This window comes from Gadus chalcogrammus, chromosome 15, assembly GCF_026213295.1.
Source record: "Gadus chalcogrammus isolate NIFS_2021 chromosome 15, NIFS_Gcha_1.0, whole genome shotgun sequence".
NCBI lineage: Eukaryota > Metazoa > Chordata > Actinopteri > Gadiformes > Gadidae > Gadus > Gadus chalcogrammus.
Genome location: NC_079426.1, coordinates 22,018,924 through 22,041,004, shown reverse-complemented (window position 1 = coordinate 22,041,004; position 22,081 = coordinate 22,018,924). Strand labels below are relative to the sequence as shown.

The window sequence follows — 22,081 nt, the reverse complement described above, 5'->3', positions numbered from 1 at the left end:
CATATATATATATATATACATACATACATACATACATATATATATATATATATATATACATACATACATACATACATACATACATACATACATACATACATACATACATACATACATACATACATACATACACAAAAGACAGCACTGTACAAAAAGAATTGTACAGTATTGTGCAAAAGGTGCAAGAATTATAGTCCTTGTTTGAGGTCAGAGATTACAGAGAGGGACGGTGTCTGACATTCTAAGGGAGGCGTTGTACATTTTAATGGCCACAGGCAGGAAAGATTTCCTGTGGCGCTCTGTGGTGCATCTGGGTGAGAGGAATCTCCTGCTGAAGGTGCTCCTCTGCAGGGCCAGTGTGTCATAGAGAGGGTGTGAGACATTGTCCAAGATGGACTGAAACCTGGACAGCATCCTCCTCTCTGCCACGGTCGTCAGGGTGTCCAGTTCCTCCCCCACAACATCACCGGCCCTCCTAATCAGTCTTTCAAGTCTGTTGGTGTCTGCAACCCTCATCCCACTGCATACACATAAGAAAATGTGGAGCATATTTTGATACTGTATTTTAAAGTTTTTATTGTATATTTCAGGGGTACATTGTGTGTATTTTACACCACTACTACAGCACGGATCAATATTGTCGACCAATAAATATGGTGTGTTCCAGATTCCTCGGACGCCAACCTTCCGGGTTGGAAGTCGGTTGATCTCCCAGTTTTCTTGAGGCATTTCACGGAGGCACGCCCCCTTTTTCTCTTCATCTCTGGAAATTCTGTACCGAGAGCAGTGATGACGCTCTCAAAAAATGGCTGCGCCCGTGAAGAGATTTATTTTCTTTGTATTTGTACCACGTTGGTCATTTTAATGTCGTTCTTAAATGCTCTTACACACTTGATTAGATTGCTACTTTATTCCGGTCACCAATTTATGCATTGCAGGTCTTGCTGTGCGTGCAATACAATGTAGTTTGTAGTATGTTGTTTGTTTTCGAGCTGGTTTGCTAAAGAGGCTAATGTAGCTAACAATAAACAACGACTAGCCAATTTCATGACACAATCACAAAGTCGAACGGGAACGCTAGTGCTCCGAGACCGGAAATGACATAATTACAACTCGGAAGGCTGGCATCTGGATCACACCGCACGAAGACCGGTAAATATGACGTCAGTGAGACTCGGAGACAACGTGATGACGTCACACAACAGCAGCAGGCTCACTGTAGTCACATGTGGCCTCGGAGGTCCCGGACGACGAGTGGTGGTGCTAGCGAATTGGCCCTTCCGAGTGGAGCTGGCTTCACAGAAAATAAACGACACATTGATTAAAATATCACATATAGCTTAGCCTTCTAATCAGCCCCTCTGGTCAACCATGCCCCCAAAGAAACCCGCCCCGGCGGGCGCGAATAAAAAGACCCAAGAGAAGAAAAAGGAAAAGATAATCGAGGTAAAGCTCAGTGTGTAGCACGTTGCTGCTAGCAGCGGTGGAGAGGGTACAGGACGGGCTGGAGCTAACCCGCTCCCCATATGGGCTGCTAGCATTACAGCTAATGGACTCACTCGCACATGTTTTAACTGCAGTCTGTCCGTCCTTTACATGTCTTGTTAATCTCCAGGCCCATCATTCGGTTGTGTTCCGTGTTAAGATGTGAAAGCCCTCTCTATGGCCATGGTCAATTAAGTGAGCTAACTTTAGCCGTTAGCTCGTGGCTCTCCGGACGCTGGCCCGGTTGATTGCAGGGCCCAGTAATGTGTGTGTTAACTAACCTAACACTCTAAGACACCGGTGAGGGGAAGTAAGCTGGCCAAATTACATTGTGTTGGTTATATGGCGTCATGTGTTACTATGTAGGCCTGAGTGCTATAAACAGCCGGGCCAGGTGGCTTCAAGGGCCTTACTGGGTTTGATCAGCACCGGTGTCGTGGATTCTGATTTAAATCCAATCCCCTAAAGCTATCGTAAAATAATGGCAACGGCTACCGTTACTTTGTTGTGCTTCGCAAAGGCGATCGATGATGCTTCACAACTTTTCACGGTTGCTGGTTCAGCATTTTATCATACCGTGATAGTTTGATCTTAAGTTAAGTTTCGATCTTATTTATTCTCTTCTACCGATGCCTACCTATTTGATAAGCATTCCTCTCTCTTGGGTCAACCACAACGGTATACATTGATGTAAACGGCTAAATAAATCCGTGCACTCATAAGCCTCACAACGTAAACTTGACAACTCATTAATAAGTGAAATTAGACGAAAGGCAGGTAAAGCAAGGAGAAACTTTTTTATGAAATAAATCCCTGAGAAAAAAAATTCGGATGGAATTAATAGCGACAATAATCATGTCTACTAACAATGACCAGGCCAGGTCATTGATGGGACACCTGTAGATATTTCGTTTTTCATGTATCCCCCCTACCCCTACCCTCTACCCTGGCGAAAATGGCCTGCTCATCAGAATGCATCTTTGGTCCTTGTTTGGCAATACTCAGTTCTCTAAAAAAACACATTTTAATAGGACTGAAGAGATTTGTACTAGTTTAAGTTCTTCGATTTTTCAATGGGCACAGACCAAAATGCATCTGGATAAGAGTTGGATACACCTTAAACCGATTCGAGCATTAAAACGGTTGACACAGACATCTGTTATCAACGAAAGAAAATATAGGTATAATTTGACCAGTAGATGGAATGTGTAAATGAAATCTGCACGTTATCGCTAAATTATTTGAATGGGCTACAGTGCACTCTACCTGGTAGCCTGAATATCACGCAAGGAAGTCAGTGGGTCCTGGGACTACTCATGGTCCGAGCCTGATTCGGTTATGGCAGAGCATCAATGTAATGCGGGGGGAAGCCAAACAGTGAAAAGAAGACCTGATTTTGCTGAACTCTGCATTGTCTACGTGCAAACAACGTGTTGATTGCGGGGTTACTTTACCTATTAAAAGAAACACATTGCGTGTGGATATTAGTGACGCAAAGTTCTGATCTTTTTCGGACTCAAATCTTCGGATCTCGTTCATTCAAATCGTAAGGGGGTCAGACGCATATGCCAGAGAAAATAAAGCATGAGCTTGGTCTGGTTCCGAGGCTACTATAACCGAGGCGACTGAAAACTTTATTTTGCTATGTCTCTCACGGGGAGCTCTGTGGCAGTTTTAAACCACAATCCTCCACTAATGGCAAATATCGTCATGATTGAGTAAACCATGACCAAAAAAGCTATTAGTATATAGTTAATATTATAACTAACATTCGAATGCTTCTATACTTCCAAAATTGAAGCAGACATTGTGATGTGACTTCATAATAAAGCCTATAGGCCTTTTTGAGAAGACGTATTAAATTATTGTAGCCAAACTGCCTAGGTCAAGTTATCCATCCAAGAACTTATTTGTCTGAACGAATTTAGGATAAAGGGGGCTCTTGTTTGGTGCTAACATCTGGACTTTTAATTATTATTATTTTTTATTACAGGACAAGACATTTGGTTTAAAGAACAAGAAGGGTGCAAAACAGCAGAAGTTCATCAAGACTGTCGTACATCAGGTCAAATCTGGACCGACAGGTCTCAAGGTGAGTACAAGAGGTTCCCTTCTGGTTGAGCAAGCAAATTTTATTAAGTTAATTCTTGGGCTCCAACACATTTACCGTATATTTGTGCAGATTATTTGTCCACAAGTCCACAGTAGTAGATAATTGGACTTTCTGATCATGACCTAAATTAAGTAAAATGCCAGATTTTAAAGTACTTTGTGTCTCAAAAGCCTGAAGGAGAAAAGGGCAGTAAGAAGGCAGATAAGAAAAAAGAGCTTGATGAACTGAACGAGCTCTTCAAACCAGTGGTCGCTCAACAGAAAGTCGCAAAAGGTAACAGTAATGTGCTCTCTATATAATGTAATCTGTGTGTCTGACTCCTACACTATAAAGTGAAAAAGGGCTTTGCAGATGCAAAGACATGGTTGTATTTGTGTTGTTTAGATGAAACATAGTCTAACAAATGGGTAATAGAGCTAAAATACATTTTACCATGCTGGTCAACGAATTTAATCATGTTTTAAATGTGTAGAATCATCAACGGAGCTGTGGTCATCAACGTACAGCCTTTTCCCTCTGCTGCAAAAGTACATTTTCCCCACAGGAAGGAAGAATTCTGGATAACACAAGCTCATGTAGTAGCGCCTCATGCCATCATCACAGAATCCTCAAACAAGAGAATTGAAATTGACATTTTGTTGTGAAACGCTGTTGACATGGTGTAGCTTGACAGGTGAGAAGATCCTCCTCATTGTGTTGCTTTCTGCAGGTGTGGACCCCAAGTCGGTGCTCTGTGCGTTCTTCAAGCAGGGCCAGTGCACCAAGGGGGATAAATGTAAGTTCAGCCACGACCTCACGCTGGAGAGGAAGTGTGAGAAGAGGAGTCTCTACGTCGACGAGAGGGACGATGACCTCGAGAAAGGTCAGTGCAGATCCTACTCATAATCCTTTTCTCGTTATTCATCAGGATTTTAAAGGCTCTCCCAGTTAAGTGTGTTGATAACATTTACTCTCTCTTAAGACACCATGGACAAATGGGACGAGACCAAACTGGAGGAGGTGGTCAACAAAAAGCACGGGGAGGCTGAGAAGAAGAACTCTGCCAAGACACAGATCGTAAGTGGGCCCAGTAGGGGTAGAATAATGTGGCGTTAAAGGAGAAATCCGGTGTTAAAATGCATCTGGGATATGTTTAGTATGATAACGAGTTGGAATGTTCGTTTGGGGGCAAAAAAGCTTGTATAGACGCATTCTTAAGTTGGCTCTTTTTAGCCGATTCTACCAAAATGCTATAAACTTGGAACGATGGGGGCATGTGATCAGTAGTTCCTCCGTCAATGCCATCTTGTTTTTAAGACTCGATAAGTAGATTGGCGAACACAGAAATTGTGTGCTGTTGATGGATGTCACAATCTACTTATCGAGTCTTAAAATCAAGATGGCGTTGATGGGTGAACTACTAATGGTATTGTGTGTATAAAATGGCCTATTTAATAAACAATCGTGGTTTAAAAGTGGTTTAAAATAGCGATTTAGTTTTTACCATAACACATGCACCTATCGTTCCAAGTTTATAGCGTTTTGATAGTACTGGGTTACTGAGTAACCCAGTACTTTTAACCCAAAGCCAGTGAAGGTACAACCCTTTTATATAGGCCTAACAGTCCAGTGTTAAGATATGACCAAAATACAAGCTGTGGTCGCTCACACTAAAGCTCGCTGTGGGCGTGCATGAACCATGAACCAACCTGTCGGCGGCTGTCCGTAAACAGTGCCACGTCTACGAGTGACGTATTAATCGCGTGACTCAATGAATCGACGACCATATTCGTTGGCAACGCTTTTAGTAATCGATTTTTATCAATTTTATCGATTCGTTGTTGCATCCCTAGAAATGACACACTCCGCTGCATGTTACTTTGAGGTACTTTGCATATAAATATAACTAATCTACTTAAGCGGGGGCATATTTATCCAGATTCATCCAATAAATCCTATGAACGGGAAACACAAGTGTTTCTACAGTCAGTGTTGCCGCGTCAACTTGCGTTCGGTATATTGCGTGCGGTATACCGGTTCACACCGAATAACGGTGTGTATTTTCGTTATGATATGAATTTTTTTCTATGCCGCCATACCAGTGTATTTGATTAAACAACATTTGGACGCGGCGCGACACTGTTTCAGGCGGGACCCTTTTCAATGTTGCGCTTCTAAACGTGCATGGTACGGCTGCGACTTTCTTCATAGGTCCATGACTGCGAGGCGTGGTATTTCAGGCCAACTGGTAAAAGAGTGTCACGGCTTTCAAACATATAAAGCCTATGGGCGCCTCGGGACGGACTTGTCAACACGTTGCGGCATCACTTACTTAATGTTGTTTTGATTGAAGATCGGCAGGTTGTAGTGAGTGCGTGCGTGAATGAAGGAACGTGTGTGTGTTGCGAGCGTACTTGATTTCAAAGTAACAAACAAGGACACCCAAAGCCGATGCATGCATCCAAAACTATCTGTTTAAAACCAAATAAACAAATCAAAAACAGATGCTTATTCGCTTCAAATACTTCTCTTTTCAAACATGGGAATTAATACGGCGCGGTTCTGAGCGGTTGAAAACAATGTTCGCGTCTCCTGTGGCTGCCTTGCGCACCTGCGTTATATTACTTAATATGACTCTGGCAGTAATGTTTTAAACCCTGCCATGCACGCAAGTGTAAACGCGAGCAGCATAACTGAGTGCTTGCCTGCTTTCAGCGAGTAAGTATTATTATTTGTAATTATTCAAATTTTTTACTTTAGAAAAAAATATTGATCAGTCACAGCAGCCTTTGCTCTTCAGGTAAGTCGAGTAATTTAATGCCAACCGTAAATCTTGTATATCAAGTAGGCTAGCAAACCCCATTGCCATTCAAAAGTGTGTGACAACGTGTGCTATGTCCTAAACTTCAACTCAGTGTCCGCTGACTTTCTGCTTAATGTGAAACTCGTAAAAAGTCTTGCTTGTATGCATGTGTGTGTGGTTTTCATTTTTTTAATTACCGGTTCGAGAACCATTTAAGCACCGGAATAGTTTAAAACACAGTCAGGGTTCAGTCGTTTCCAGAACAATGCCCTCTAGCTGCAGCGACCAGCAATAGTTGAAAAGTAGGCACTAGTATCGGATAAAACCCAAACGATACCAAACCCTATGCATGACTGGATGAAAATAAATCAAAGGACCAATAATTTCAAAACCAAAATCAAACAGTTGGCAGTTACTGTCTAGCCATTTATAAAACAAACCTTAATTTTTTGTTCCCTTATTACTTTGCAGGTTTGCAAGCACTTCCTGGACGCCATAGAAGGCAACAAGTATGGCTGGTTCTGGTCGTGTCCAGGGGGGGAGAGCTGTATATACCGACACGCTCTGCCGGCTGGCTTTGTGCTGAAGAAGGACAAGAAGAAGGACGAGGAGGAGGAGGAGAAGATCTCGCTGGAAGAGCTGATTGAGAACGAGGTGAGGCTGGCCAGTGGTTATTTGTAGCCTTCAGCATAGAACACAAATGAAGACAAGTCATCAGTTAAAGTCAATGGGTAATGGAAACATGCAATTATTCTAAATGAACATGATCTCTCCTAGCGTGCAGCACTGGGTCCTAATGTCACCCGTATCACCTTGGACACGTTCCTGGCCTGGAAGAAAAGGAAGAGGCAGGATAAGGTTGGAAGCCTTCTTTCATCCCCGTTATGTATTTCTGGAATTAGGTTGCTTCTAACTTGTATCCACACTAACCTCTCCCGTCATAATTACAAATTCTATGCAAAGTCAATGTGTGATTCAATAAACATTGTTTTCTACATTGTAATGTTTGAATTCCGACTCATTAGTGTTCTGTTTGACTTCACAGGTGGAGAGAGACATGGAGGACATGGAGAAGAAGAGGGCTGACTTTAAGGCCGGGAGGTCGCTAGGGGTATGACACCGTCTGATCAATAAGGAACAACAATACAAATCAGATAAAGGGTCGAAAAAGTATTTAATAATGATAATGTTATTTTTCAGGTGAGCGGACGTGAAGTGTTTGAATTCCGCCCCGAGCTGGTTGATGACGATGATGAGGAAGCAGACGATACCCGATACGCCAACGACAGTGAGGATGAAGAGGACGATGACAATGAGGAAGAGGGACAGGTAATTATAAAACCGTCAGCCATGGAAGAGGCACTCTGCACAATTGCTGTCTTCTGCTGTGTATCTCAGGGCCAAGACTGGGCTTTAGTTGTATCCAATTTTGGTTTTGGTGGTCATACTGCACGTGTAATCCGTTTCTGCTCTGGAGGATGCTTTATGTTATACATATGATCAAATGTTCTTTAGTTTTCTTCAACACACAGTAGAAGCATGATTAAGGCTTTTTACAGGAAATATGGGATTACACTTCAAATCAAATACACAATTCCTAATGGGCATAATCACTTTATTATCAAAGGTTTTGATGAAACGTGATAATTTCTGTTGCCCAGTTGTAACTTTATATATTCTGAACCCGAGGGCAAAGTTGTATAGCAATTCAAACTATCATTGATTCCACATTCATAACATTGAACACATATAGCGATGTCAGGTGTTTGTAACATTTGTTTTGATAAAAATGTGTTCTATACAAGGTGGATGCTACAGAATTCAAGGACATAGACCTATCCCGCTTCGTTCCGACTGAGGTGGATAACTGTATTGGAATCACCGTGGCAACCATGGACCGCTTCACAACCAGGCATAAGACTAAACCTGCGGCCACTGACGACGGTGAGACTAATCGAATGACCTCGGATTTATTGTCTCACTGTTCATCCTCCTGGTGGAGATGTATTCGGTGGTTCACTTACCGAAGCCACTGCCACTGTTGGAAGTATTAACAGATAGGTTTGGAAGGTATTTATTCACAGTGAAATATACACAAGAACACGTAAAGGGACTGTTATTGTGGTTTGGTTGGATCCCATGAATTGTATGGGTATGTATGTTTGATTGAATTATGCAGTTTGAAAGGGCTGTGAAAATGTCCTCATTGGTGTCCCTCCCTGCCTACAGAGGCCCACCTGAACGGCGCGTGTGGAGGAGCAGAGGTCAATGGGCTGGCTGAAGGCGACGATGAGGACGAGTGCGACGAGGAAGAGGAGGTGCCCGTGGACGAGAACCTGTTCACAGGGGAAGACCTGGAAGATCTGGACGAGGAGCTGAACACATTGGAGCTCGAAGACTAACGGGGATGGGGAAGGGAAACAGGACAGGTGTGGACAGATGTTTGGGGGTCGGCTCATGGGAAGAAGAGATGGATGCATGGTGGAGGAGGAGGGAGAAGTTCCAATCGCATGGGACTGACTGACGGGGACAGGTGCACAACGACCACATTGTATCACTAGACGGACTGACTTAATTGAGGATAACAATTGGACTGACCGGGTACAAACAGGAAGTTAGTAGGGAGTGCCACCACATGCACTTGACAATGTTCCAGTAATTTTAAATTCAGAGACTCCAATAAAGCCTGATTGTATGATGACATCCCGTCTCGGCCCTGTCTTTGTTTCCCAGCAGCTGGTCTCCTGACCCATGTCTCCCAAACCATTAAACAACTTGGCTTTATTGCAAAAGTTGGACTGATTGGGGTGTACAAAGGCCAGCCAGATTATCAAATAATCGCTCTTGACTGTAGCTTTTATTGATTTTAATTGGACAATTGAAGGTGACTTGAGTTATGTAGTGGATGTGCTTTACTACTTGTTAACAAGCCACTCCCAGGATGTAATGAATATTGACAAACTTGGTTTGAATTCTATTTTTGAAAATAGGAATAAAGCTTTAAAAATAATTGGAAATGTTAAACTGATTCTTGAATCTTCGCTATTTAATTTCTTTTCGAATCCTTGATTAATTGAAGTGCAGTTTTGGAAACTAAACGTTATCCATGGCATGTAGTGGAACAAATTACAAATGTCACTGTTGACCAGCCCAACATTGTAAATAAGCGTGCTCATGAATTACAAGCTAGAAAAAAAAATAAAGATTGTACATTTAATGTGTGGGATTAATTTCAATTTCATTTTAAATTTTGGGCAAACCTTGTTTTCTTAATCAAAGTGTTCAAGACTTTCAACACAATCAATCTTTGGCTCTGGCACAAGACTTTTCCCTAGATCACATTCCCCATGTTTCGTATTTGGTATTTGACAAACTGTTAAGACTTTGCTTTACTCAAGCCAATCGCTACATATGTGCTACCCATGTAGGATAGATGTTGAGGTTGATTCAAAATGCAGCACATCACCTGAACACATCTGCAGGGTTGAATATTTATATAGTACAAGATGATAAGGCTCAGTCAATTTTCAAACTTAAAGGAAAAGTATTCTAACAGGAAATGTGCCTTAACTGCATTATTTGGCTCTACTAATGAAAGTCAGCCTTTTCCCACATGAAGATTAAGTGCAAATACCGTTCAACCATGACTGTCATTCGGGAATTGTGCTTGACTAGCTACCAGCATCTACTGTCCGGATATACAACCATGGCTCATTCCATTTAGTGCAACTCAGTGTACTGCATATCTAAAAAATAAATATCTTTTTAGCATTTTATTAAGGTAAGTATATCATCATTCATATCACTGTTTCTCATGTTCAGTAATGGGTCTTCACTGGAGAAAGCCACAGTAAATAAACAGCAGGGCTCTCAATATTTGATGTGGGTGGCTGTTTAATGAATACTGGAAGTCTGCATGGAATTGTTCCTTTTCAAGTGTGTATAACAAAAAAATATGACCGGACAAGCAGGTAAGGGTTATCTGTTTATTTTGCAAGAACATACCTTCAAAACTAAACGAGAAGACTTGTAAAACATTCATCTGAACTAAAATTGAACACAACTCAAACTCCTAAAATGATGTAATTTAGAGTATATACACTACACCTTTACAAACAAAGTTTGTAAACTTAAAATCATTCTTTTGAAATACTTTATTTTACCAATAAAGATACGGCAATTTATGAGTAAGTAGTTCTGTGCACCGCTAACTTGATCTGAACATTTGTTATGGATTAATTACTCTGGTAGTGGGGTAAGTCGAGACCCTGTTCTCTAGTCTTCTAGTTCTAATAACATGAGTCTTTGAGCACAACGTGTGAATCGTCTCACAAAAAAACGTTGGCTTTGGTCACAGATATGTCACAGCCTAGGTATGACATGACAGGTCACTGGAAATGGTCAGACAGAGGTCAAAGGTCGGGTCAGGAGAAGGTCCAGGTGTCGGTCGGTCAGGTCAGGTGTGTCACTGTGTCATGACAACAGTCTCCTAGGAAACAAGAAGCTACAGAGTTATCAACATATACAACTGGTCCGGAAAGAAATTCAACCAACTCAATAGTAGAAGACATATGTGAACATAAGCCATACCAACTTTGGAAGGCAATAATAAAAAAGTAAAAGCCTTGTAGTTAGCTCCGTATAAAGGGCACTCAATATTAGACGATATTTGGCATTGATTATTTGTCGCATTTGATCAAAAGGACCTCAAACTTCATTCAACTGCTTATGAATGAGTACACACATTTGGTCTGTATACTGGAGAATTTATTTACCCACATGGGCCGAAACAAAAAGGAAGGGATTCACAATTACAGTTTCTGATTCACGGAGGGTTATTGCCATGTTAATTACAAAGGCAAATTCGTAGTTATGTAGAGTGCAAGGAGGTGATGGCCGTAGTGTGTTGGATACTTACCTCAGGCTATGAGCTGGAGCAGGAGAGTGTCCTAGTAGGTGCGGGGCCGTTTGTGCGACTCCTCTCTTGGGGGGTCGGCCAGCATCACCTTCATCCTCACGCCGTTCACCATGTGGCCATGGAGCGCCGCCATGGCATCGTCCGCACACTGGGAACACAGTCAGGGTTTAGTCGTTTCCAGAACAATGCCCTCTAGCTGCAGCGACCAGCTGCTTTGATGAAGTGTTTTACTGTGTAGAACACCCAGTACATTATTCAAATGGTGTGCAACTGTCTCCCATCGAGACTGCATGGACATGATGGTGAAGGAATTGCCTCTGGTTATTGATTCTTTGGGCTTGTTACAAGCCAATAAAAGAGGGGCATTACATATTTCTTCAAGTCTACACAGTACCCCCCCCCTAAGCGGTTGTGTAAGGGCCTCACCTGTTTGTCAGCATACTTCATGTATCCAACCTTCCTCCCAGGGACCAGATGAACCTCGATTAGAGAGCCGTATCGACTAGAGAGGCAGAGAGGCATTTTAATTCAGAAATATTACCCAAATTACTTTTGCAAATAAAATTAAAGAAAGGATTCACATTCTGCGTGTTTTGCCTTCTAAGACCTTCACAAAATCAATATAGGCAATGAAAAAATAATGAAATAATCGTTGGATTCTTGGCTGCTCCCAGCACTTGTCAGGTGTACAGTTGGTCTGTAAAAATGGATGGGGATTTTTAACAGAAACTTAACCGATGCTTTTGTAATCTAACTGCTTGATTCTTAATATAAAGAAATGCATGATTTATGCAAATATACATTTAACTTGATAGTCTTCCCTCTTGGCTAACCGATTGGTTGTTGGAAAGAAAACTCATGACAATTAGTGTGGTTAATTGAGGCATACCGGTTTCAGATTGCCAAATATCTTAACAGGCAATTAGCTTAATGAGTGCTTGCCTGTCATTCACTGTTTAGCCCAGAGGGAGAGTGATGATTGCATTCATGATGAGCTCAGGAAAACCCAAATTACGATGCTACTGGAGCACACTACATACAGCTCCAAACATTATAGAAGGACACTATCCTGACCCGCATAATTTTAAAAGCAATAGCCAATAGATCATAATATTTGTCTGTTAAGGATATGTCAAGCTAGAGGCTAAAATATTAATTTTCCATTTCATCTGGACAACTGAATGGAAGCCAAGTTCCTCAATCAAATCAAATCGAAAAAGATGTGGATACTAGAGCAGGGGTCGGCAACTGGCGGCCAGACATAATATCTGGCCCGCCAGATATTCTAAAATATATATATATATATATATATATATATATATATATATATATATATATATATATATATATATATATATATATATATATATATATATATTTTAGAATATCTATATCTGTCAGCTTAAATCAAAAGGGCCGGATACAGTGAACTTTTTTTTCGTTTTTGAATTTTATTGTATCAAATCCTGCTACTAAAATCCCCCGTTCGTCACGGCGCTGGCTTTCTGGGTTCACTGGAGAAGGCGGGGCTGCGCACGGATTCTAGACCTCTTTACAATCATTTGCACATTCCCGAATGTTTTTATTTTTTTATGAATGAAGACACCCGCATGCAAGAATGAGTGTAGGCTACAAACGGGATTAACTATTTACAAGTGCAAAAACGCCAACATGTTCTTTATTTTGCTGACCACTTTAGGGTTAGGGACGGGTTAGGGTTTTTTTTCCCGACAAAAAGCCTTGTATGGACAGTTCCTCTGCGTCTCTCTCGTAGATCACACCATTTTTCAACGTCTTTGTTTAATACGACTGCATCACCTTCTCTCACATGATCAGCAGCTCGCAGATTTCACTTTCTCTCCAGTTACAACTGCTCATGATGATATCGCTGCAGTGTCTCTACCCAATGAGATCAGGCATGACATTTACGTGATTAGGGCATGCACTTGTTTATATGTACGTCTTTTAAGAGTCATCTAGTGCTTGGTAGGCATACGAATAAGCCAGCCGACGGGCTTGGTCGCAGTTCCAGATGCACTTTCATTAATCAATTCCTTGAACAAGCCTTTGATAATGTTCTCGCCCGCCACCAACTGGCTGGAAAAAAAATTGGCCCGATGTAGGGCTGGGCGATATGACGATATCATACCGTGGACGATATGAAAGTGTCTACCGGGAGAGATTTGGCCATATCGTTTATATCGAGAGAGAGAAAAAAAAAAAAAAAAAAATTATATTGCACTGCACTGACTGAAGCAAGGCAGGTGTGAGACTCACCTGTTAACTTGAAAAAAAATCTCATTTGAATTGAAGAAACAGTTCTATTTTTAACACCAGCTATTTGCACAGCACATAACTTTATTTTATAAGTGTATAATTAGTATTTAAAATATTTGTGTGATGCTGTGATTTTTATTTTATATTACACTGCACTGACTGACAGCCAGGCAGGTGTGAAGCACACCTTTAAAAAAAATGTTATTTGTATTGAAAAAACAGTTCAATGTTTACAAGATGTTTGCACTATATGACACTGCAGTTAATGACAGATTGTTCGCTACTTACTCCTTTGTAAGCATGGAAATTCAAGTTCAAAATAAAAAAAAAAACTGATCAAATGTGAAGCAAGGTTATTTTAAGCCATTTATTATTTTAATTTACTTCAAAAATACCATATCGTGATATATATCCATATCGTGATATAAAATTACTCATATCGTGATATAAGATTTTGTCCATATCGCCCAGCCCTAGCCCGATGCCAAACTTAGTTGCCGACCCCTGTACTAGAGCATTAAATATAATAAACAAGTCCTATGAGGGAGGTCAGACCACAGCTCAACTGCACAATCTTTACTTTGTTAATCTGTTACATTAAAAAAGGCCAAAAGAATCAAAGGAATATTTACCAAAAGACATCTTCGAGGACGTCCATGGACAGAGGGGAGGGGCTGAACACCACGAACAAGCGCTCCTTCACCTTGCTGTCCTGGGGTGCCAGTTTCTTTATGGCGGGCAAAGAGAGGTCCGCCTGGATGCGTGGCGCTGCAGGGGCTCCAGGGAAGCTCTGGAGAGAACACAAAAGACATCAAAATATGTCCACATCCATAAAGCAAAAGGTGGAAAGGAACCACACACACTGTCCAATTATTACTGTAGGTTTTGCATTGAAGGACAATTAAGGGGTTACCTATCCCGGGCAGGACTGGAGGGGTGGGGTGGTTTAACAAGGACTTTACAGAACTGAGTGTGAAAAGTGCAGATTTTCATCCATCAGCATTATAGCCACTGAACCATGAATCAAATAACTGTATTTTGACTGAATTTGTGTTGTGGAAAAATGTATTCTTATGATATATACATCAATTAATAATAATCAAATTATATACAAAATGTTGTGACCTTTCCAATTGTTGGTAGTCAATTTAAAACGGCATATGTATACATTTTCCTTTCACCTAAAGATAGATAAAAGGGGTTAAGTTAGTTAGCATTCACATTGCTACTGTAACCACTGAGTCTGATACTGAGGCAATGCCAATCTCCTGATTTCTTTATTGGGTCAATAATACCTTTCGATGTCTTGCATACATATCCACTAACCCCATAGTGTTTAGCAAATTAGCTTGGCCTTTCCCGCCATGGCTGCCTTCTACCCTGGCTATCTATCACTCTTCAGGATGGTCACTCCCCACCCATTTGTTGTTGCTGCCCACGATGGGAACTTTTCCCACAATAATCACACACACCAATTGTCTCTTTGAAACTTCTTCAAATACTTAGTGGTCAATAATACCTAAAATGTTTTCAATGTTATCGATCTTATAAGATCTGCTGTATCAGAACCCCGTAACAACATAAGCCGCGTTTCCACCAAATTTACCAAGAACATTTAGTCCCATAAACTACAATGCAAGGGACTTAAAGGTTCCTTCAGCCCCTTGTTGTCCGAGTTCCCACCACAGCAGACCATATTCACATATGAAGATCATATTCTTCGACCAATCAATAGTTCAGTGCTGCCAGCCCCACTCCCAAGGCTGAACCTTTTGAAAGTCCTAATCCACAAGCAGGGAGGTTTTTTAGGGTAAAATAATGTCCCTGGAACTTAATTTAGACCCTGGTTCCTGCGATAGGAATGCACTTAGTTCCGGCCAAAATGTCTTGTTACAGGGGGAAGTTCCTGCGCTGGAACCGCGGCTTTGGTTTACTTGCAGCTCTATTCCTTGAACCTATAGTGAATAACAGTGGGACCGTTACTTACCGTGGCGGTTTTCAGTAACTGGTTGCCAGAGGGACCGTTCCAGAGCGTGGACATCATCTGAGCAGCCACAAACTGCATGGCCATTCTGCCTACAGGGCTTCACATAGAAGAGACACACACACAGACATGAATGGCTACAGATAATAAACACGACAGATCTAAAAAGGGTGTGAGAAAAGTTGTGTGGTACAATCAATTTGTTTGCAAAGCACACATCCATGCATACCTGTTGCGATCGTCTCCATCATCGATGAAGGACAACGCCAGCCGGTTGCCGGGGGGATACTCAAATCCACTGAGTTTCTCTTTGGCATAGACCGCCGAGCCAAGATTATTGTAGCGAATAACAGCGTGACCTATGAGCATAGAGAAAAAAAAAAGCTACATTGGGATTATTGCTATCAAACATTCTGCATGCAGATGAATCAATCCATGTGCTCGTTAACCTCCCGTCCATTAGGCTGTCACACATAATATCGTTGAGGTCATACGATGACAAGTGAACACAGCACGGCACTTTGGCTGGTCAGGCTAATAACTCCATAATGACTTTCCCATCCAATACTTTGCTACTGGATGAGCTTTTCCCCACTTCCAAAGGGGGGGTTGGAGAGTCAGGTCAAGCATTCTGAGGACCGACCTTTGCTGAGGCCGTAGGCGTCTCTCTGCAGCTCGCAGTAGTCCATGCCGGGGATGATGTCGAACAGAGCGTACACCTGCTCCTGGGTGACCGCCGCCCGCGACGACAGCATCAGGCAGCGGGTCATGACATCACTGGAGCGGTAGTCTGCCATTTGGTAGTTGCCGGGGTCAGCTATAACATGGGCAATTGTTTAAATACATTTTAAAATCAGAATTATTTTTTTTGACCCTATCAAAAGGACACACACACTATTGCAATTGGTTGATCATTCTTAAAACACAAAAGCTACATAAATGTGTACACATTTGAATCTACATGCCATAATTGGCTGCACCACCTTTCTACGTGCACAGCAGACCTCGAGTAGATCTTTAAATTGGCACCCCCTATATACTGAATCAAGAATCGATTTTGAATAGGGTATGATTTTGGTTTAATCTAATCGTGACCCCCATAATTCAAATAGAATCATCAAAAATTAAAAGTAAGTTACTGAAATATTCTCACCCCTTATACTGTATGTAGTGTACTTCCCAACATATCTGATACCTTGAGATTTTATGTAGTTTGTTTGTAGAACACAAACAAACGAGAAGGAACCCGCTGATGCTTACCTCCCATGGGGGCGAATGGGTAGGGGTTCATGTTGTCGCCCCCGTGTTGGTCAAACCTGGCGCCGGCGCCGGCGCCTCCTCCTCCTCCTCCGCCTCCTCCTCCAGCGTACTCTCCTTCGGCAGAGTTTGTTTTGCTGCGGGGTTCAGCCAGGATGGCCCTGTAACCTGCAAACATGAACACAGCCAACGTTGACCATCATTTATCTCTGAATCGGGCCGTCTAAACAGTGAATGGCTGTTTATTAAAGGTTGTTTGAAAAACATTGAAGTAAGGCCTAATCCAATAAAAGCTAAATAAAAGCTTTCCATTAGGAATAAAGACGCCTTAATGTTCATCACTATCCACATTTTAATAGCTTTACTACAATAGTTAAGAATAAACATGGTGAAACATATAGTGCTTCTTTCAAACCTTCTTACCTCGGTCACAATTTTCTATGGCCATGGCCGCCTGGGATGGCTTGTAGTATCTGACATAGCCCAGACCTTTACTTTCTCCAGTGAACTTATTCTTTATGATGACACAATACTCAATATCGCCGTACTCCTAATACGAGACAGAGAGGCAGGGAGATATGATTATAATCATGTGTAACTCTAACCATGGGAAACTCGTCTCTGTGTTGACGGTATAGAGCAAAACATGATTCAGGCTGAGGTGTAGCTACTTTAAACGTTTCCTTCAGGTCATCTTCCGTGAAGGTTTTAGGGATCATGACGAAGATCCTGGTCAGCTCCTCATCCTCAACGTCCCGGTGTCTTCCAGATGACCTGGACTGGGCAATAAACACCTGAAACACAAAACGTACAACAATAAGTCAAGATGACTGCAGGTCGTATTCCCAGGGAAAACAAGTAGATTGTAGAGATTGTCTCTGTATGATTGCAATACATCTAGGATACGATGTAAGTGTTATTGTTCTTGATTAACACGTTAGTCCGGGCTCTTCCTGTCGGCACACTGCAGTCTGCGTTAACCCGGGCTCTGCCTGTCTGCACACTGCAGTCTGGTTACACGGGTACACGTTAACGCGGGCTCGGCCTGTCTGCATACTGCAGTCTGGGTACACGTTAACCCGGCACACTGTCTGGGTATACGGTCCCAACGTGCACTTACGCAATCATGAATCACGATAATTACCTTTATGGGTTTAGTTCCCTCGATCACGACTTTTCCGTGCATTTCCTCCATGGCCAGGCAGGCCTGGGAGGACTTGGCGAACTTCACATAGGAGACGCCTTTCGACTCCTTGGTCTGCTTGTCCTTCACCACCCAAACCGCCTGGATGTCCCCGAACACGGCGAATGTGTCCTTTATCACATCCTCGGACATGGACCGACATGTGACGATGAACAGTCGGCTGTTGGGCGGTTCATCGAGGTTTTCAGTCACCTGCTTTGAAGCGAAGTCTTCCATTTCTGCGGCCTGTTTCTCTTCTTCTCCTTCTTCTTCTGCTTCTTCTTCTACTTTTTTTCAGGGTTTATTGGCGGTTGACAAAAACCAACTTGTAGGTGCATTACCGCCACCGACTGGACTGGAGTGTGAACGAGAGATATTGCAGGAAAAATAAAAAGGAAAAATAAAATAAATAAATAATGAAATAAAACAAAACAAAAAAAAACTAGATTCTTTGTGCTACATCTATTTCCCTTGGGAACTTAATAATGCTGTGATAGTGGCCTGTTTCACTCTTCCTCGAGCGCTAATTTACAGGGAGGCATTATACCTCACAGTGGACACATAGTGGACACACCGGGTATTGGTATCAGATAACTTTTCACACTACATAATACTGTAATGCTATGCATTTCCCTACAGATAATTCCTTAAGTAAATATTTTACTTTTTAAAATAAGCAAATGTTCTATAACGTCCAGTGTAACATTACTAGCCAGCCTAAACGTTTGCATAGCAACACCAGAGAGTAGGCTCAGGGAGGAACGACAATGAATGATATTATTATATAAAGGTTAATCAGGTGAAGGTTAATCAGGTTAAAGCAATGAAATTTACATTACAATTGTTTACTATGACAGGAGGAATGTCTCCTTTTAAGGAGTTTATATGTCTGGTGTCTGGCAGCAGGTGCCTTGCTGAAACCCAGGACTGAACTCTCTACCAGAAACCATCCTCAAATATAACATGTTTAAAGTCAACTATAAAACGGGTTTAATTCTGTAACGACGACAGGTAAAGGGCGAGTTGTCACGAGATGTTGCCCGTTTTTGTAACGGATGACGCCAGAGAAGGAAACGACGTCGACATCAGTGACACGTGACTCAGTGACGCACCACGCTCCTCCATAGTAAAGTGACCTCAGCGAAGTCCGCTATAACAGAACCGCCGCCGCACCTACAGCAGATTACAGCCGCCTGGGCACAGCGACCACAAGAACCAACTCGATCAAAGGTGCGTTTGCTGTGTTACCATTACCAATCTAAACGATAGTATAGTCAAATACATTTTCCGTTACAATTAGAAGAAGTAGAAGAACGCCCGCCAGGCTCGCCGGTTACGTGTCTGTCGGTTACGTAGCCCTCTTGGAGAATAGCTAGGATGCGGCTTCTGCGTAACGTAGCGGCCAGTTCAACCTCTTGGGGTTTATTCAAGGGCGATAGTGTATGCGGTAATATAGAAACGTAGCAGATGTTGGGGCGCCCACCAGACGGACGAGGAGCGTTCATTTTCATAGACTGCTCATATGTTAATAAATCAACGTTCATGCTCCATCAAAGCCAACGCAATCCTTGTGGGGAGCCTGTCCCGTTAGCAGAGCAGCTAGGCCACGATAACCGCGGAGCTACACGGCCACCGTAGCCGCTACTAGTGGGAAAGCCGTATTCTCTCCCTCTGTGTTAGCTTGGGCTTTGACTTGGGAGCCGTGGAATCATATATCGGTTCGCCAACATCTATTAGCGAATCATTCAAGGCAGCCGCACTGTGTGGTCCGTGCCCTTGGTGATGAGGTCTGGGGCGATTGTCGGCCTCAAATCCCGCCACGTTTTGGGCTGTCTTGGAGGTCGGGGGGTTCAGCCTGAGCGGGACCCCTCAATGGATTCTCTCTGCCCATTAGAGCCAGCACCATCATAATGTGGGGTCATGGCAAGCGGCCGGCATGGCTCTAGGTCAAATCAAGAGCCTAGTTCGTCCTTGAGTGCAGTTCCCCGACAGACCCACAGGGTCAGTTATTTAACCCAGGTAGACTTTCCCATCGAGAGTAAGGACTTTCTTCTTTAGGCGACACACTTAAACCGGGGGGTGATCAAAACTGTCAATTATAGTGACATAAGACACGAAGATGTACCAATAAGTCTGGGGAGTTTTCTGTCCGTCTTATCCATCAATGATATAATATACTTCCGATTATGCGCAGATGCCTTTGCTGCAGTACATTTAAAAAGCAGGTCTACTCATAAAGCAATCCTGATCTTTCTTTTTGTTTTCATTATTTCCTCTAGCTAACTATGGGAGACATTGCAAAGGGAAAGAAGGCCTTCGTCCAGAAGTGTGCCCAGTGCCACACTGTTGAGGAGGGGGGCAAGCACAAAGTGGGCCCCAACCTCTGGGGTCTGTTCGGGCGGAAGACAGGCCAGGGAGAGGGCTACTCGTACACGGACGCCAACAAGAGCAAAGGTCAGTCGCAGAGGTTTTATCCTTATTGGTTTTATTGGTGCTCATGTAGACATAGAATCCAGGCCAATGTCTCTTTCTCGTTGTCTTAAGACCTTCTTTGGATGTAAATGACTGGTATACGATGCGTTTTGAATCAAACTGTTCTCACCGTCTTCAGGTATTACATGGGGGGATGACACTCTGATGGAGTACTTGGAAAACCCCAAGAAGTACATTCCCGGAACCAAGATGATCTTCGCTGGCATCAAGAAGAAGGGAGAACGCACAGACCTCATCGCATACCTGAAGTCGGCCACGTCATAAGAGGCTCAGAAGAAAAAACGATTTCATATCGCTGTGGTTTTTAGTCTTTCATTTGCTAAAAAAACAAATGGTTCTAGCTAGGTTGATTTTGAGTAATGGGTCACTTTTTTGCCATAACCTAAATTAATTTGTAAAGCTTAAAAGTGATTTATTGTCAAAATGACCTAACACAAACCAAACTGTATATTTTTTGTGTGTGTGTGTGTGCGAGCATCTGTACCTCAACAATGGATAACCTTAATCACATTAGAGAAGGGAGAGAGAGTTAACTATCATGTTTTGGACCTTTCAGATGGTCTGCATCCATACGTCCAGTAGCTTGGGCTTCTAGAGCCATCAGCCTTTTCACGAAAACATAATACTCACCAAGTCCTCTAATAGGAAGAAATATGATCTTTTAGTGTTGGAGAAATGAAGGATGTGGGAATGTAGAATTATTTTGGCAGCTAACAGGTTTTTAACAACAACAGAACTCAGATATTAAATTTGGAGGGGGGCCCAAATCCGGGCTCCCGGTTATATCTGTGGAGTTGTATCTTTAGAGATCGGTGGCGTGTCATGAATGCAGATTATATTCACCGATAACGGGTTGAATGTCGTCTTTTTCAATGTGGCCTGTTTCATGCTTATGGCTTTTTTCAATGACCCCCTCTACAACTTGCTCTAATTAGGTGCTGGATTTAACCCCCATACTCACTCTACCCCTCCTCTCCCAAAGCCATTGATTTTTCGGTCAGAACAGGCAACACTGCTCTTCCACCTGATACTATCTCCTGTAATGCCTGGCCAAGTTAATGGCCAGGAACTGGTTGCCAATGGACATAACAAATGATATCAATGGTACTAATGAAAGACCAATGTTATTTACCTGGTTTCACAGGTCTGAAAGCGGACCGTTTTAACTTATTTTACTGTACTCTGGCTGTCTGAAGTATATTTTAATGGAAATGCACATGTGAAATAGTCAAATGTGAAATCGATGGTTACAAAACAAAAGATTGAATAAAAATGCTGGCTACCATGATCTAGGCTATTCTGTATTTTATTTTTCCAAAATGTTAACTTTTTCTTCTATCTCATAAGGTAAACATTTAACTCCCTAATTAGAGTCTAATTCATTTTGATCAACCTGCAGATGCCCAAAACCACCTGGTTCTGGAAATTCAACACCGAGAGACATTGGAATGGTTCTACTTGCTCTTGTGTGGTGTAACAGTGTGACATAGGTCTGCTATGCCTAGAATACACCGTCCTACGCAGAACATAGCGTCATGATAGAATGTTCTATGACGTCTCGGCGGCTGGTCATGTATTTTACCACGTGT

The 22,081-nt window shown here is 42.3% G+C and overlaps 3 protein-coding genes across 3 annotated transcripts; 2 read left to right on the top strand and 1 right to left on the bottom strand.

The window, feature by feature from the left end:
• Positions 1–1,191: 1,191 nt before the first annotated feature.
• Positions 1,192–9,731, top strand: zc3h15 (zinc finger CCCH-type containing 15). Its single transcript, XM_056609206.1, has 11 exons — positions 1,192–1,446; positions 3,479–3,577; positions 3,769–3,871; positions 4,308–4,460; positions 4,560–4,654; positions 6,852–7,034; positions 7,158–7,238; positions 7,426–7,491; positions 7,581–7,709; positions 8,186–8,324; positions 8,610–9,731. Exons 1-11 carry the CDS (start codon positions 1,372–1,374, stop codon positions 8,780–8,782), a joined length of 1,296 nt encoding a protein of 431 aa, XP_056465181.1. The 5' UTR covers positions 1,192–1,371; the 3' UTR covers positions 8,783–9,731.
• Positions 8,890–18,305, bottom strand: rbm45 (RNA binding motif protein 45). The gene is made up of 11 exons (XM_056609205.1): positions 17,961–18,305; positions 17,488–17,610; positions 17,240–17,366; positions 16,820–16,984; positions 16,203–16,376; positions 15,789–15,918; positions 15,563–15,659; positions 14,208–14,365; positions 11,725–11,800; positions 11,299–11,446; positions 8,890–10,869 (listed from the first exon to the last, which is right to left on the bottom strand). Exons 1-10 carry the CDS (start codon positions 18,234–18,236, stop codon positions 11,330–11,332), a joined length of 1,443 nt encoding a protein of 480 aa, XP_056465180.1. The 5' UTR covers positions 18,237–18,305; the 3' UTR covers positions 8,890–10,869; positions 11,299–11,329.
• Positions 18,306–19,103: 798 nt separating this feature from the next.
• On the top strand, positions 19,104–21,191 carry LOC130405077 (cytochrome c). Its single transcript, XM_056610042.1, has 3 exons — positions 19,104–19,229; positions 20,279–20,453; positions 20,611–21,191. Exons 2-3 carry the CDS (start codon positions 20,285–20,287, stop codon positions 20,754–20,756), a joined length of 315 nt encoding a protein of 104 aa, XP_056466017.1. The 5' UTR covers positions 19,104–19,229; positions 20,279–20,284; the 3' UTR covers positions 20,757–21,191.
• The last annotated feature ends 890 nt before the right edge of the window (positions 21,192–22,081 follow it).

Excerpts from the sequence above, each read along its gene's own strand:
- rbm45 (XM_056609205.1), bottom strand. The coding sequence starts at position 18,236 with ATGGAAGACTTCGCTTCAAAGCAGGTGACTGAAAACCTCGATGAACCG. Across the intron at positions 17,611-17,960 it reads AGGGAACTAAACCCATAAAG|GTGTTTATTGCCCAGTCCAG; the intron begins GTAATTATCGTG and ends TTTGTGTTTCAG. Across the intron at positions 14,366-15,562 it reads AGTTACTGAAAACCGCCACG|AGCTTCCCTGGAGCCCCTGC; the intron begins GTAAGTAACGGT and ends TGTTCTCTCCAG.
- zc3h15 (XM_056609206.1), top strand. The coding sequence starts at position 1,372 with ATGCCCCCAAAGAAACCCGCCCCGGCGGGCGCGAATAAAAAGACCCAA. Across the intron at positions 4,461-4,559 it reads GGACGATGACCTCGAGAAAG|ACACCATGGACAAATGGGAC; the intron begins GTCAGTGCAGAT and ends CTCTCTCTTAAG. Across the intron at positions 7,492-7,580 it reads AGGCCGGGAGGTCGCTAGGG|GTGAGCGGACGTGAAGTGTT; the intron begins GTATGACACCGT and ends GTTATTTTTCAG.
- LOC130405077 (XM_056610042.1), top strand. The coding sequence starts at position 20,285 with ATGGGAGACATTGCAAAGGGAAAGAAGGCCTTCGTCCAGAAGTGTGCC. Across the intron at positions 20,454-20,610 it reads GGACGCCAACAAGAGCAAAG|GTATTACATGGGGGGATGAC; the intron begins GTCAGTCGCAGA and ends CACCGTCTTCAG.